Source organism: Coregonus clupeaformis, chromosome 16 (assembly GCF_020615455.1).
Source record: "Coregonus clupeaformis isolate EN_2021a chromosome 16, ASM2061545v1, whole genome shotgun sequence".
Lineage (NCBI taxonomy): Eukaryota > Metazoa > Chordata > Actinopteri > Salmoniformes > Salmonidae > Coregonus > Coregonus clupeaformis.
In genome coordinates, this window is record NC_059207.1 from 24,362,191 (window position 1) to 24,375,764 (window position 13,574).

The 13,574-nt window shown below is 41.8% G+C and overlaps 1 protein-coding gene across 1 annotated transcript in view; it reads left to right on the forward strand.

Annotated features, from left to right (window-relative positions):
- The first annotated feature begins 5,715 nt into the window (after positions 1-5,715).
- Positions 5,716-13,574, forward strand: part of cmya5 (cardiomyopathy associated 5) — a 115,269-nt gene continuing 107,410 nt past the window's right edge. The window contains exon 1 of the mRNA XM_045225964.1: positions 5,716-6,037. Coding sequence (XP_045081899.1) covers positions 5,934-6,037 — 104 coding nt within the window. The 5' untranslated portion in view covers positions 5,716-5,933. The remainder of the gene's footprint in view (positions 6,038-13,574) is intronic.

A 13,574-nucleotide genomic window follows, 5' to 3' on the forward strand; every position in this document is an offset into this window, starting at 1 on the left:
CATCCCTCTCAACCATACAATTTTTCAATTCCTCATCAATCCACAAGGATTTAACAGTTTTTACAGTTATTTTCTTAATGGATGCATGCTTATTAGTAACTGGAATAAGCAATTTCATAAATGTGTCAAGTGCAGTGTATGTTTGCTCCTCATTACACACAACGGACCAACATATATTCTTTACATCAACAACATAGGAATCACTACAAAACTTTTTTGACCTCTTATACACAATATTAGGCCCAGCCTTTGGAACTTTGGTTTTCCTAGATATGGCTACTATATTGTGATCACTACGTCCAATGGATTTGGATACTTCTTTCAAACAAATCTCTGCAGCATTAGTAAAGATATGATCAATACATGTTGATGATTTCATTCCTGTACTGTTTGTAACTACCCTGGTAGGTTGACTGATAACCTGAACCAGGTTGCAGGCACTGGTTACAGTTTGAAGCTTTCTCTTGACTGGGCAGCGTGATGAAAGCCAGTCAATATTTAAATCACCTAGAAAGTGTACCTCTCTATTGATATCACATACATTATCAAGCATTTCACACATGTTATCCAAATACTGACTGTTAGCACTTGGTGGTCTATAGCAGCTTCCTTTATTAGGACCATCATGTCATAATGTCAATCTGTAACTTTATGAGACCATTGTAGGAATATTCCCTGCTTGCTGTTATGTGTTTGAATAACATATCCATCAACATTAGTAGAATGTTCCTGTAATGTTTCCTCAGAACCACTTCTATTGCTCCTAAATTTTATTGCGGCAGTATGTTCTAAGAACATTAACGGATCATTTTGTTATTACATTCCCTGGCAACCTAATGAGATCCTTAGTGTAATGTTCTGTGATAGTTGTTAGAACATTCCAAGGATTCTTATATTTTATTCGTAGAAAATTATATTTGATGATCAAAAACATGCTTTGAATGTTTGTGGGACTTTATCATTCTAATGTTTTCAAACTCTAACTAGAACTTAATAAGAATGTTAGCTAATGTTCTGGGAATGCTCCCGGTTTGCTGGACTGTTTGTTGTTATAAATACACATCATTGGTTGTTAGACCTATACAGGATCTTAATTTGACCACCCTGTTGTAGGATAATTTTTCTTCCACCATAGGAAATTAAAACTTGTATTGTATTTAAGGTTAAAAAAAATGCTTTTAAAGTTCATAATTTCCACTTTAAAATGTCAGACTTGATTTGCCCTAATGAAAATGTATCAACCTATACAAAATGTACCATTAATTATAATCCACATAGTAATTCACCTTTCCTGTTGCTGCAGGATTATTTTACTGTTGTGAGAAACTGGTCAAATTAAGATCCTATACCTAGGTAGGTGTCTCGGATGACATCTCAATTAACGTTCTATTAATGTTCTAGTAATGTTCTCTCATAACCAATTTAATTGAATCCAGACATGACCGCTGAAGAATGTTTAGGGAGCGTTATTGGAACAATCATATCATAACGTCACACTATAACATTATGACAGCATTGTGGGAATATTCCCTTCTTGTTGTTATGGGTGTTTTTAATAACATATCCATCAACATTAAGAGAACATTCCTGTAATGTTTCCTCAGAACAATTTTCTATTGCTCTCACATTTTGTTGCTGCAGTATGTTCTAAAAATATTACTGGTACATTGTGTTCTTATATTACCTGGAAACCTAATGAGAACGTTTGGAGAATGTTCTGTGGTAGTAGTTAAAGGTGTTATGCACAACATTTTAACATTAGGAGAACATTCCAAGGACATTTCATTGAAAATATTTACAACCTTTTTTTCATTTTAATCAAAAACATTATTTGAATGTTTTTGGGATGTTATCATCCTAATGTTAGTTAATGGGAATCTTAGCTAATGTTCTGAAAATGTTCCCGGTTTGCTGGGCAGTTTTTTGTATTTTTAAAATTAATTAATTATATTGGGGGAAATTCTAAGATCAATTTCAGTTCAAACCCTTTATTTTCCTATGATTGGATTCAGGTCAATGCTGTGTCTGATTTAGCGCCTAGTTTTATTCTTCTAAACATTGACAGTCACTCATATGTAAACAGTTAAACTGCTAGTAGACAATCTACTCTCACCTAGACGTGAGTATAGCTACTTTTATTGGTAATATTTTGTTTAAGTTGTTCCTAGTGACTTTTTGTATATTTTGTACTGAACACACTTTTAAATGGTTTTTAAGGGATGAGAAAAATACTGAAGATGATGATTTGTGTCCCTGCGTATTTCATTAGAATGAAATGTTAACCCATTGTGACTGAGGCTGATACCTCTTGGTTCCCAGACCCTTCTGGCAGCGCACACATTGTTAGTTTTTCTCTCTGTGTTTTTGATTCCTAATTACGTTAGTTTTACGACCACTGCATAGTGTTGGCATGAGGAGGGATATGGTGTCAGTCAGACATAGCTTTGTGTGTGTGTATGTTTGTTCACGCCTGTGCTACAGGGGGTACAGTGCCTATATTTAACCCAGCCCCGAAGAATCTAGTCTTAAAGGGATAGTGCAAGATTTTGTCAATTAGCCCTTTACACTCGAAAATGGCAGATTTGGGCTCTGCGCTTCACAGCGCTGTCTGGGTTTTGACTGACAGCCGCTTTGAACTTCATCACCACACGCGACAAGAAGTAGCCCCATCCTTCCCGCTAATTGGGCAACTATTAAAATGTTTGTGTTGTCCGAGTGAGGGAAATGCTGTAAATTAGGAGGACTCGATGTACACTGAACAAAAATATAAACGCAACATTTTACATTTTAGTCATTTAGCAGACGCGCTTATCCAGAGCGACTTACAGTTAGTGAGTGCATACATTTTCATACTGAACATGCAACAATTTTAAAGATTTTACTGACTTACAGTTCATATAAGGAAATCGGTCAATTGAAATAAAATCATTAGGCCGTAATCTATGGATTTCCAATGACTGCGAATACAGATATGCATCTGTTGGTCACAGATACCTTAAAAAATATATAGGGGCGTGGATCAGAAAACCAGTCAGTATCTGGTGTGACCACCATTTGTCTCATGCAGCACGACACATCTCCTTCGCATAGAGTTGATCAGGCTGTTGATTGTGGCCTGTGGAATGTTGACCCAATCCTCTTCAATCGCTGTACAAAGTTGATGGATATTGGCGGGAACTGGAACAAGCAGTCATTCACAGCAACCCAGAGCATCCCAAACATGCTCAATGGATGACATGTCTGGTGAGTATGCAGGCCATTGAAGAACTGGGACATTTTCAGCTTCTAGGAATTGTGTACAGATCCTTGCGACATGGGGCCGTGCATTATCATGCTGAAACATGAGGTGATGGTGGCGGATGAATGACACGACAATGGGCCTCCTGTTCTCGTCACGGTGTCTCTGCATTCAAATGGCCATCGATAAAATGTGTTCGTTGTCCATAGCTTATGCCTGCCCATACCATAACCCCACTGCCACCATGGGGCACTCTGTTCACAACGTTGACATCAGCAAACCGCTCGCCCACACAACTCCATACATGCTGTCTGTCATCTGCACAGTACAGTTGAAACCGGGATTCATCCATGAAGAGCACACTTCTCTAGCGTGCCAGTGGCCATCGAAGGTGAGCATTTTCCCACTGAAGTTGGTTAATACGCCAAACTGCAGTCAGGTCAAGACCCTGGTGAGGATGACTAGCACCAGATGAGCTTCCCTGAGACGGTTTCTGACAGTTTGTGCAAAAATTCTTCAGTTGTGCAAAACCACAGTTTCATCAGCTGTCAGGGTGGCTGGTTTCAGATGATCCCGCAGGTGAAGAAGCCAGATGTGAAGGTCCTGGGCTGGTGTGGTTACACGTGGTCTGCGGTTGTGAGGCGGGTTGATGGACTGCCAAATTCTCTAAAACGACGTTGGAGGTGGCTTATGGTAGAGAAATTAACATTACATTCTCTGGAAACAGCTCTGGTGGACATTCCTGCAGTCAGCATGCCAAATGTACGCTCCCTAAAAACTTGAGACATCTGTGGCATTGTGTTTTGTGACACATTTTAGAGTGGCCTTGTCAAGGCGTGCTGAAGGTGGGTGTGGTGTATGAATCATGCGCAGGACGCTCAGTCCAAAGGCTTTAGTGCAATATATATAAAAGACAGAAGCACAATAAGCCCGAAGGCGAATACACGGCGCACACAGGCGACAAAACAAACGGCGCACAAACATGTGCAAAATAACCTCTCCAAAACACTGGAGGGAAAATGTAGCTCCAAACACGAAACAGAAGCGCAATCACACACAACGACAAGCACACACAACGAGAACTAAATAGGACACTAACGAGGACTAACAAGACACAGGTGTACAACATCCAGACAAAACCAAACGAACATGAAACATAGATCGGTGGCAGCTAGTACTCCGGGGATGACGACCGCCGAAGCCTGCCCGAACCAGGAGGAGGAGCAGCCTCGGCCGATACCGTGACAGGCCTTTTATTGTCCCCAGCACAAGGTACACCTGTATAATGTTTATGCTGTTTAATCAGCTTCTTGATATCATAAAACTCATGTCATATGCAGTCAACATTTATGATCACTATGTTTGATGTACAGTTACTAGATGACATGGCGTCATAGCCTGGGTTGTTCTGAACAGAATGTCTATGTTTCTCTTGTGAAGAAAATGTGCCTCGGAACACGCACCTGAATGCATGCATGACCCCTTTCTATGCACACCAAAATGATGATCTGTTTCTCGGAATTGCCCTGTGATAGTCTAACATTGTATTTTATAGCTTAGATAGTCATGTTGGTAATAGAACAAGCTTTCAAATGTGTATTTATTATGGATCCCAAGGCAGCAGCTACTCTTCCTGGGGTCCAGCAAAATTAAGGCAGTTATACAATTTTAAAAACATTACAATACATTCACAACAGATTTCACAACACATTAAGTGTGTGCCCTCAGGCCCCTACTCTACCAACACAAAATCCATGTGTACGTGTGTATATAGTGCGTATGTTATCGTGTGTGTGTGTGTGTATGTATGATTCTCAACACTATACTAGCTTATTTTGTCACATAAACTGAAATTAGGCGAACTATTAAAGTTTTAGCAACCAGGAAATGGCGGAGTGATTTCTACAGACAAAAAAAAGTCACCTAATTTCACCTTATTATTTTCGGCCGGGAAGGCTAACACGTTTTGGCACTTATTTCTTCATCAGAGATACCATTTGTACGTCTCTGAGTGCAGTTTGAAGGAAGTTAAAAGATAGTTTCGCGCGCCGTTGCTCACAAGCGTTAGCGCAATGCCTGGAAGTCTAGCAGAACAGCTAGCATGCTTGCACTACCCCTTTAAACTCATACTGACCATGATCCATGTTGCCACTAGAACACTGTGGCACTGTGACCCACCTAAAGTTATTTTAGTGTTATGACCATGTCATGTTTCTAACCAGGACCCACCATTTGGTGGACATTGATTTATAATTCCCAGCACAGCTTTAGATACTGTAGGCGCTGTATCTTAGGGAACAGTTGTTGTATTGAGTGACATGTCTCTGTCTGAGGGTGTTGTTGTAGGCCCACAGACTGAAACGCAGGGGGCAGAAAGACACAGTGCCGTGTCTCACACTCCTCACCCCTCTGTCCCTCTCTTTCAGCTTCTCTCTATCTCTCTCTCCCCTCCCCTCTCTCTCCCTTTCCCTTAGCCCTCTCCCGTCTCGCTCTGTCCCTCTCTGTCAGTCTATTTCCAGTGCTAGCTGTGTCAGGCGAATAGCTCCCAGCTTGGAATGACACAAATAGGAAGACAGACTCCAATGCTCTAAGAGGGTCAGACACCAACAGACAAAGAACAAGACACTTCAGAAAACATCAGGAACTACGGAAAAATACTGAAAACTGCTAAAGGAACCTGCTATTAACTACAAAAATGGACTCTGACATGGTGTTGACGGAGTTACAGGAGCTTCAGCATGAGTCGCCAGAGGCCGTCGCTCAGGAGGATGACGACGAGGTGGAGGAACTCAGAAACAGGTGCTTGAATTTCAGCTAAGTGCTTCACTGTCTTACTGTGCTCTGGAGCGCGCACACACACACACACAGACACACTCTACAACACTAGGACAATTAGTGCTCTATTAAATCAGATCCGCTTTAGCCGACATCCGCATAGCTGTTGTTTTGGTTGTTTTTCCGGTGTCGGAGGTGGAACTGTGTTAGAGCTGTCAAATCCACAAGCGACTCCTGTCAGTATACCTAAAGCGGACATTGCCAGTGGCTGCACGGAGTCACATTACGAGAAGGCTTGTTTACAAGTTCGAACACTGGAAAGCGATTAGGCTGATAGAAAACCTTAATTATTTTGTTTAATGATTTTCAATTTAAGCATCATTATTTCTATATAGCCTACACTTTCTCGTTCTGAACTTGGGACGGGTGTGGCTTCGTGACAATGATCAAGAGCAGCTGCTCACCAGTTTGACAGCTCCCACGCAGTTACAACTCAGACACCGCCAAAACATCAGTATGCGGGTGTCGGCTATCACCGGTTAACGCTTGATCTGATTGAATCTAGGACTTACATTATCACACAGTTTAGTGCTTTACTCTGTAATTAGGTTACCCTAACACAATTTGAACACAATACACACTCTCTTAATGCATAGTCCACCCCATAGCTCTGTACTCTATAAGTCTAACTCTACCACAGCTCATTGGTTTACTTTCGCACACTGTTTCCCATAACCTGAAATTGCTAGTCTCCACCATACCAGGATTCCCACCATACCATGGAGGCTAGCTAGCCTATATCAGGGGTACGGATTTCCGAAATGGAGTCAGGTTCACTAATACAGCTCAGTGCAACACAGTTGTCTTATACATCTCAGTGCCAAAGAGGAGTACAGGTACACCAACTACACATTTCAGTGGGGCTGAATATTGCTACTGTAGCAAAACAGATAGTTGTCCCTCAGCCCCAGACACCTCCTCTCTAATATTAACCCCATGACATTCAGGGATACTAGCCTTCCCAGTTTTTTATGCCTTGGGCATATCTACCATTGGGTAGAGCGAGTGCTCAGTGCATGTTTAATTTTTATTTTATTTCACCTTTATTTAACCAGGTAAGCCAGTTGAGAACAAGTTCTTATTTACAACTGCGACCTGGCCAAGATAAAGCAAAGCATATGGGGTAAAACAAAACATAAAGTCAAAAATACAACAGAAAATATATATACAGTGTGTGCAAATGAAGCAAGTTATGGAGGTAAGGCAATAAATAGGCCATAGTGCAAAATAATTACAATTAGTGTTAACACTGGAATGATAGATGTGCAAGAGATGATGGGCAAATAGAGATACTGGGGTGCAAATGAGCAAAATAAATAACAATATGGGGATGAGGTAGTTGGGTGGGCTAATTTCAGATGGGCTGTGTACAGGTGCAGTGATCGGTAAGGTGCTCTGACAACTGATGCTTAAAGTCAGTGAGAGAGATAAGAGTCTCCAGCTTCAGAGATTTTTGCAGTTCGTTCCAGTCATTGGCAGCAGAGAACTGGAAGGAATGGCGGCCAAAGGAGGTGTTGGCTTTGGGGATGACCAGTGAGATATTCCTGCTGGAGCGCATACTACAGGTGGGTGTTGCTATGGTGACCAATGAGCTAAGATAAGGCGAGGATTTGCCTAGCAGTGATTTATAGATGGCCTGGAGCCAGTGGGTTTGGCGACGAATATGTAGTGAGGACCAGCCAACAAGAGCGTACAGGTCACAGTGGTGGGTAGTATATGGGGCTTTGGTGACAAAACGGATGGCACTGTGATAGACTACATCCAATTTGCTGAGTAGAGTGTTGGAGGCCATTTTGTAAATTACATCGCCGAAGTAAAGGATCGGTAGGATAGTTAGTTTTACAAGGGCATTTTTGGCAGCATGAGTGAAGGAGGCTTTGTTGCGAAATAGGAAGCCGATTCTAGATTTAACTTTGGATTGGAGATGCTTAATGTGAGTCTGGAAGGAGAGTTTACAGTCTAACCAGACACCTAGGTATTTGTAGTTGTCCACGTACTCTAGGTCAGACCCGTCGAGAGTAGTGATTCTAGTCGGGTGGGCGGGTGCCAGCAGCGTTCGATTGAAGAGCATGCATTTAGTTTTACATATGTTCAAGAGCAGTTGGAGGCTACGGAAGGAGTGTTGTATGGCATTGAAGCTCGTTTGGAGGTTTGTTAACACAGTGTCCAATGAAGGGCCAGATGTATACAAAATGGTGTTGTCTGCGTAGAGGTGGACCTGAGAATCACCAGCAGCAAGAGCGACATCATTGATATACACTGAGAAAAGAGTCAGCCCAAGAATTGAACCCTGTGGCACCCCCATAGAGACTGCCATAGGTCCAGACAACAGGGTAGCAACATGTATTGCAATTGTGTTCACTGTTTCTGGCTATCAGTAAATACTACTTCATGAAATTATAAATCATTCCATCAGTGTCATACCATTTGAGTCGTTTCATGTCATTTCAGCAAGCCATGACACCCACCATTGTTCTGAAATCGTTTCTGTGATTAGAAACTGGTAAGATTGGCATTCCCGAAATCTTATTTTGTTGAAATTGTATTTGATCTCAGAAAAATTAAGCAAATTGATTGCACCCAAATTGGCCATTTTAGTTTAAAGGATATATTCAATAGATATAGTACACAACATCCGATTTGGACCAAACTTCTTCCTACCAATGAGTAAGATATGAGGAATCCAATAATATAATCAAAAGCCACCCACGAACCCCCCACACCAATCCCACCCCAACAACCAGTATACAATGTAAGTTCTCTATGTCTGACAAGTAGTATGAATATGCGGTTTGGAGTATTGTTTTGTTCATACTATGTAATGTATTCCTTGTGAATTTGGTGATGGTTATTTTCCCCTTTGCTGAGAAATATGTAATGAAGTCTCTTGCATTATTTACCATAAATTAGTGTAAAAATACCAGGTTTTGACTACTAGATGCTGCTGTTCCTGTTATACTGCCAGACTCTTTTATCGATTTTGCTGGTCTCTTGTTTTTATTAAATAGATCACAACATTTCCTTTGCAACTTCAGCTACAAAACCAATCGATTTTGTTCATGATAAATAAATTGTGTGGTCATCCTCACAATTCAAGCCAGTCCTTCATGAAAGCGATTCAGTTTGTCCTTCTCTTAGCAAACTAATGCTTCAACCCAACTGTCCTTGAATAGACCAACAAGGCAGCCTTCTGAGAGGGCTATCCCTATGGTGAAATGAATACTTTTTCTAGAAGACTAAAACTTTGTTGGAGAAATGGGCTAGGGACTAAAAGGTTCTAACAACCCTAATAAAATATTACAATTGTAAACCATTGCATGGCAGTCTTATATTTCCAATAACGTTATTAGAAAACAGCTCTATATGTAGTGTGATTAGTGACATTTACCATTAAACTCAACTCAATACCATTACCATTGCAAAAGACTATACAGTGTGTGTTTGGGGACTTTCACCATTGAAGACCACTAGCACCCTCTACCGAAGAACATTTGAATGATGCTTGACAAGGCCAATTAACACTGTGCCTCACCGGAAGCCCTGCCTTCCACAGGTGATAAACCTGAGGCACAGATTCATTACCTTGAGTTGAGCAGAACAATTTGGAACGTGAAAACTATCAGGCTTTACTCCAACTTAACTATCCCACTTAAGGTTTCTACTCACAATGTGCTTAGATCTATGTGTGTGCGTGCACTGGGTGGAGTCCGATTTTTTGGGTAACATCATAACCCACTGATTCAGACTCCCAAATAGCAACATTCACAAGGGCATGACAGAGGTTTTCTTGTTGTCTTCTCATTTGTTGTGAAAGGAAAAGAAGAGTCTCTCTTGTCTTGTTGTCTTCCCTTGCTAGCAAGTTGGCTAAACACTGCAAGCTAGCTAGCCTTTTAGCTTCCCACATCGCTATGTGAAATAATCAGATTCATAATAAAATAATATGCTCTGGCATATATTCTTATACTTGCCAGTGTAACCTACAACATTATCCCAACTTGATATGCTGCTTCAATGTATTCGCTCCCATATCAGCTAAAAATAGAATGTCATCATGTTTTGGTCACAGAGAAAAAACACATAACTCGCAGCTGTTTTTACCAATAGCCTGGAATCAATAGTTATTACTTCTAAACAAAATACATTTTGTGGGGATTCTAATAAAGCTACAATGTTGTTTGGTTTATTGTTTGAACAGATTATATTTACTTATCAATGCAAAATAGGTTACTTTGATGCATAGCCTTTAGATCAGGGCCCGGTTTTCATTTCAAGCATGTTTTTATACGTCGCTTGTTTGTATCAATTGCAAAGACATTGGCAACTTTGTATTGTAGTCAACCTTTTTTCTGAAGTTATCGGTGGTCACAAAGAAACTGCTAAACCATGTGATTCTATGTTTAGGTGAGATCTTCTGAGGTTAAAAAAGCATCTAACGATGCACCTCTGGTCTGGAGGAGGTGTAAGATTACGAGCGTTTTCAAGGTCAACGTTAATAATGATGGTTTTGGGAAACAGCTTGTAAATTTAACGATGCTCTTACAAAAGTTCTAACGATGAACTTAGCCTTAAAATTATTTTTGGAAACTGGGCCCTGATCAAGGAACCAAGTGAGCTTCATTGCCTACACAACACTGCCCCCAAGGCTACACAAGGATTGATATGGTGCATTAAAATTTTCATGTGGCATGGGAGTACGTAGAATGACGGAGCACACTACAAGGAGCTGGCCCTTTTGTGACTAAAGATGTCATTGCGACGCTGTGCTACGCTCTGTAGGGTCCATAGTATAATATGCCATTTAGCAGACGCTTTTATCCAAAGCGACTTACAGTCATGCGTGCATACATATTTTCTTTGTGTGTGTATGGGTGGTCCCGGGGATCGAACCCACTACCTTGGCGTTACATGCGCCATGCTCTACCAGCTGAGCTACAGAGGACAAATAATAATTTGGCATCTCCGTAGGGTATAAATAGCCCTTTAAGGAGGGCGTGCTCATCCTTCTGGACGTTGTTTGTTAAAGCTTGGTAACTGGTTTTGTGAGTTTCCTGCTGAATCTGTTAGTTATTCTTCTGCCTGTTTAGCCTGGCTAACTGACTGAGTAAGATGGCTAACATGACCAAAACGACGAAGACTAACAAGTCGGGTTCAGATTCAAGACCATGCCCAAATAAATTAAAAGATACTCATGTTTTGTTGTCTGGTATGTCTCGGCACGTTGCATGTTCCGGCTGCCCCCGCTCGGGTCAGCTTGTGTGCAGGATGAAGGGACCGTGTAAGTAACAGTGGCTGGCACTGTTCCCCTAGTCCATGGTGCTCGCCGGTTCTCGTGGGAAACGTGTAACATTTGTATGGCTTCCTCTCACAGGTGCCCGCACCTCGGCTGGGTCTGAGTTACGGGACCCGGGGATAAATTTGAGCATTGGTCAGATCAAATATCTTGTCTGCCTGGGCTGAGGCATGCTAAAGCTGCACTAGCTCAACCCGGTTGCTGTGCACCCTTTTGCAGGCTAATGGAGGCGACTTGTAGGGAGAGGGCGGCCTGGTGGCTGGGTACTCCCTGCCACCTGTGCCTGCCTCAGTCAAGCACCGTTTACCTCTCTTCCCAGACTTGGTCGATACTCCGGTCTTATGTGGACAGGATCAGGCTAGCTAAACAGTGCTGCATAGTGTGCTAGCCAGGTTAGCTGACTCGTCAAGACAAGCTAGCTAGCGTACTGCCACTGGAGATTGCTGCCTCCCATGGTCGATGTTTGTGTAGGTCTCTTGTTTAGCATATGTAGCGTTCAGTCGCTTGGTTATTCTAAACGGACCGTGCTGCGGTCAGAGAGATCTTGGAGAATAAAGGAAGACCGCATGCGGTTTCTTTTGCTAGTTCTGTGCTGGCAGAGGGCTTGGAAAGTGCTAGCCCGCGGGGATAATGCCAGGTAGCTGGCTACTGGCTTAGCAAGACTGAGAAGTTGCATGGCTGACATCAGCTAGCATACGGTAACAGTGCCTCTGTGTTTGGCTACGTTGGCCATTGCTGGAGATCCTGTGCCCATAAAAGGGCCGGGCTACAGTGAATAGCGATACAGGTTATGGACTCTGTAGTCGATTGGCAATCATGCTATTATCCCACAAACAGTCTCTGTGGTTCATATGAACTCCAAGATGAGCTGTCTGTCTCTTGCTCATCGCGTTTCATTCCTGGGAATTTGATTAAATTACGAATCGCCCTGTCTGTTATCACAGATGGGGTCTGTTTTTCAGAGTTATCTGTCCTTTTATTCAATTGTTTTATCGCTTGAGCCAGGGGAGGCGTAGCTCTGCACATTTTGTTCGCATGGAACCTATTATTTGGCAGGGAATACTATTTGTAGATCAGTGATTCTACATCTCACTTTGCTCAAGCTGATCCTCTCCAAATAACTTGAAGGTTGTAGCTAAAGATTGGTAATTTAACAGTTAAAAGGGAGAGTCAGTGAAACCAACCATGGAAGTATATAGCAAATAATAGGAAATCTAAGATCTGAATATAACTTGAAAGATTAGTGTGTCAATACCCCGCTGGGACGCTTGCTGCAATGATAATAATAATATTGTAGCGAATTCAGGGGCAACTAAATTTTATTCAGTAGAGTCGACTACAGTAGAGTACAGTACAGTACAGGAAGACGTCTATGTTTGGGCCAAATAAAGGCCAGTCTGGACCAGACCATATCTGAACCAAACATAGATGGTGAAATCAAGGCTGGTCCGGATTGCACCAATAAAAGGCATCACTGTCGTTAAATGCTTAGGGATGGATCGAAATTTACAGAATGGTTACCTGGAGGAAAATGGGGGAGGGTAATGCTTTTTCAATTTCAGTCAAGGGGAGCGTTTAGTATTTATAAATCTAGTCCATGGGAGGGTCATGTAATTTGTAAATGATGAAATGGCAATGTATCTAAGTGTTTAAGAATTAGTTGCTTTTTAGGATATTTACCGATGTCTGCCCGATGCCGCCCCTCATCTCTGATTCTCCACTGGGCGCAATATCAAGTGCTCCTATAGGCTATTTACAGTAGTGTGGTCTCAATCAAATTAAGTGCATGCTCGGAAAAGCACAGAGCAAAGTTATTTTTCAAAGATACCTGCTGGGATGGTGTAAATAAAACTAGGCTACATTCCACACTGCAATGGATATTCCAACCCTAAGCCCCGGCCTGTTCTGCTCTTGCTGACCCCCCCCAAAAAAAATGCTGTGCTGCCTAACCAATGGCTGTACAGGCCTACGGTGGTAGTTCAGGAGGAGAGTCAAAGGCTTCTTCCAACAACAAAAAAAGTATTGCGTGCCGGACTAGCCTATATCTGTTCAGTTTGAGAAGGAGAGCGCAAAGATGAGGACCGGAGGTCAACTTTGATAGCTTTCTACTACTATAATTTATTCTTGAGTTGCTCATGATGTATTTATCAGTGTTATTGACCTCACAATAAGCCAGATTCTAGTAACTTACATTGTGGTGCTGAAACCTGA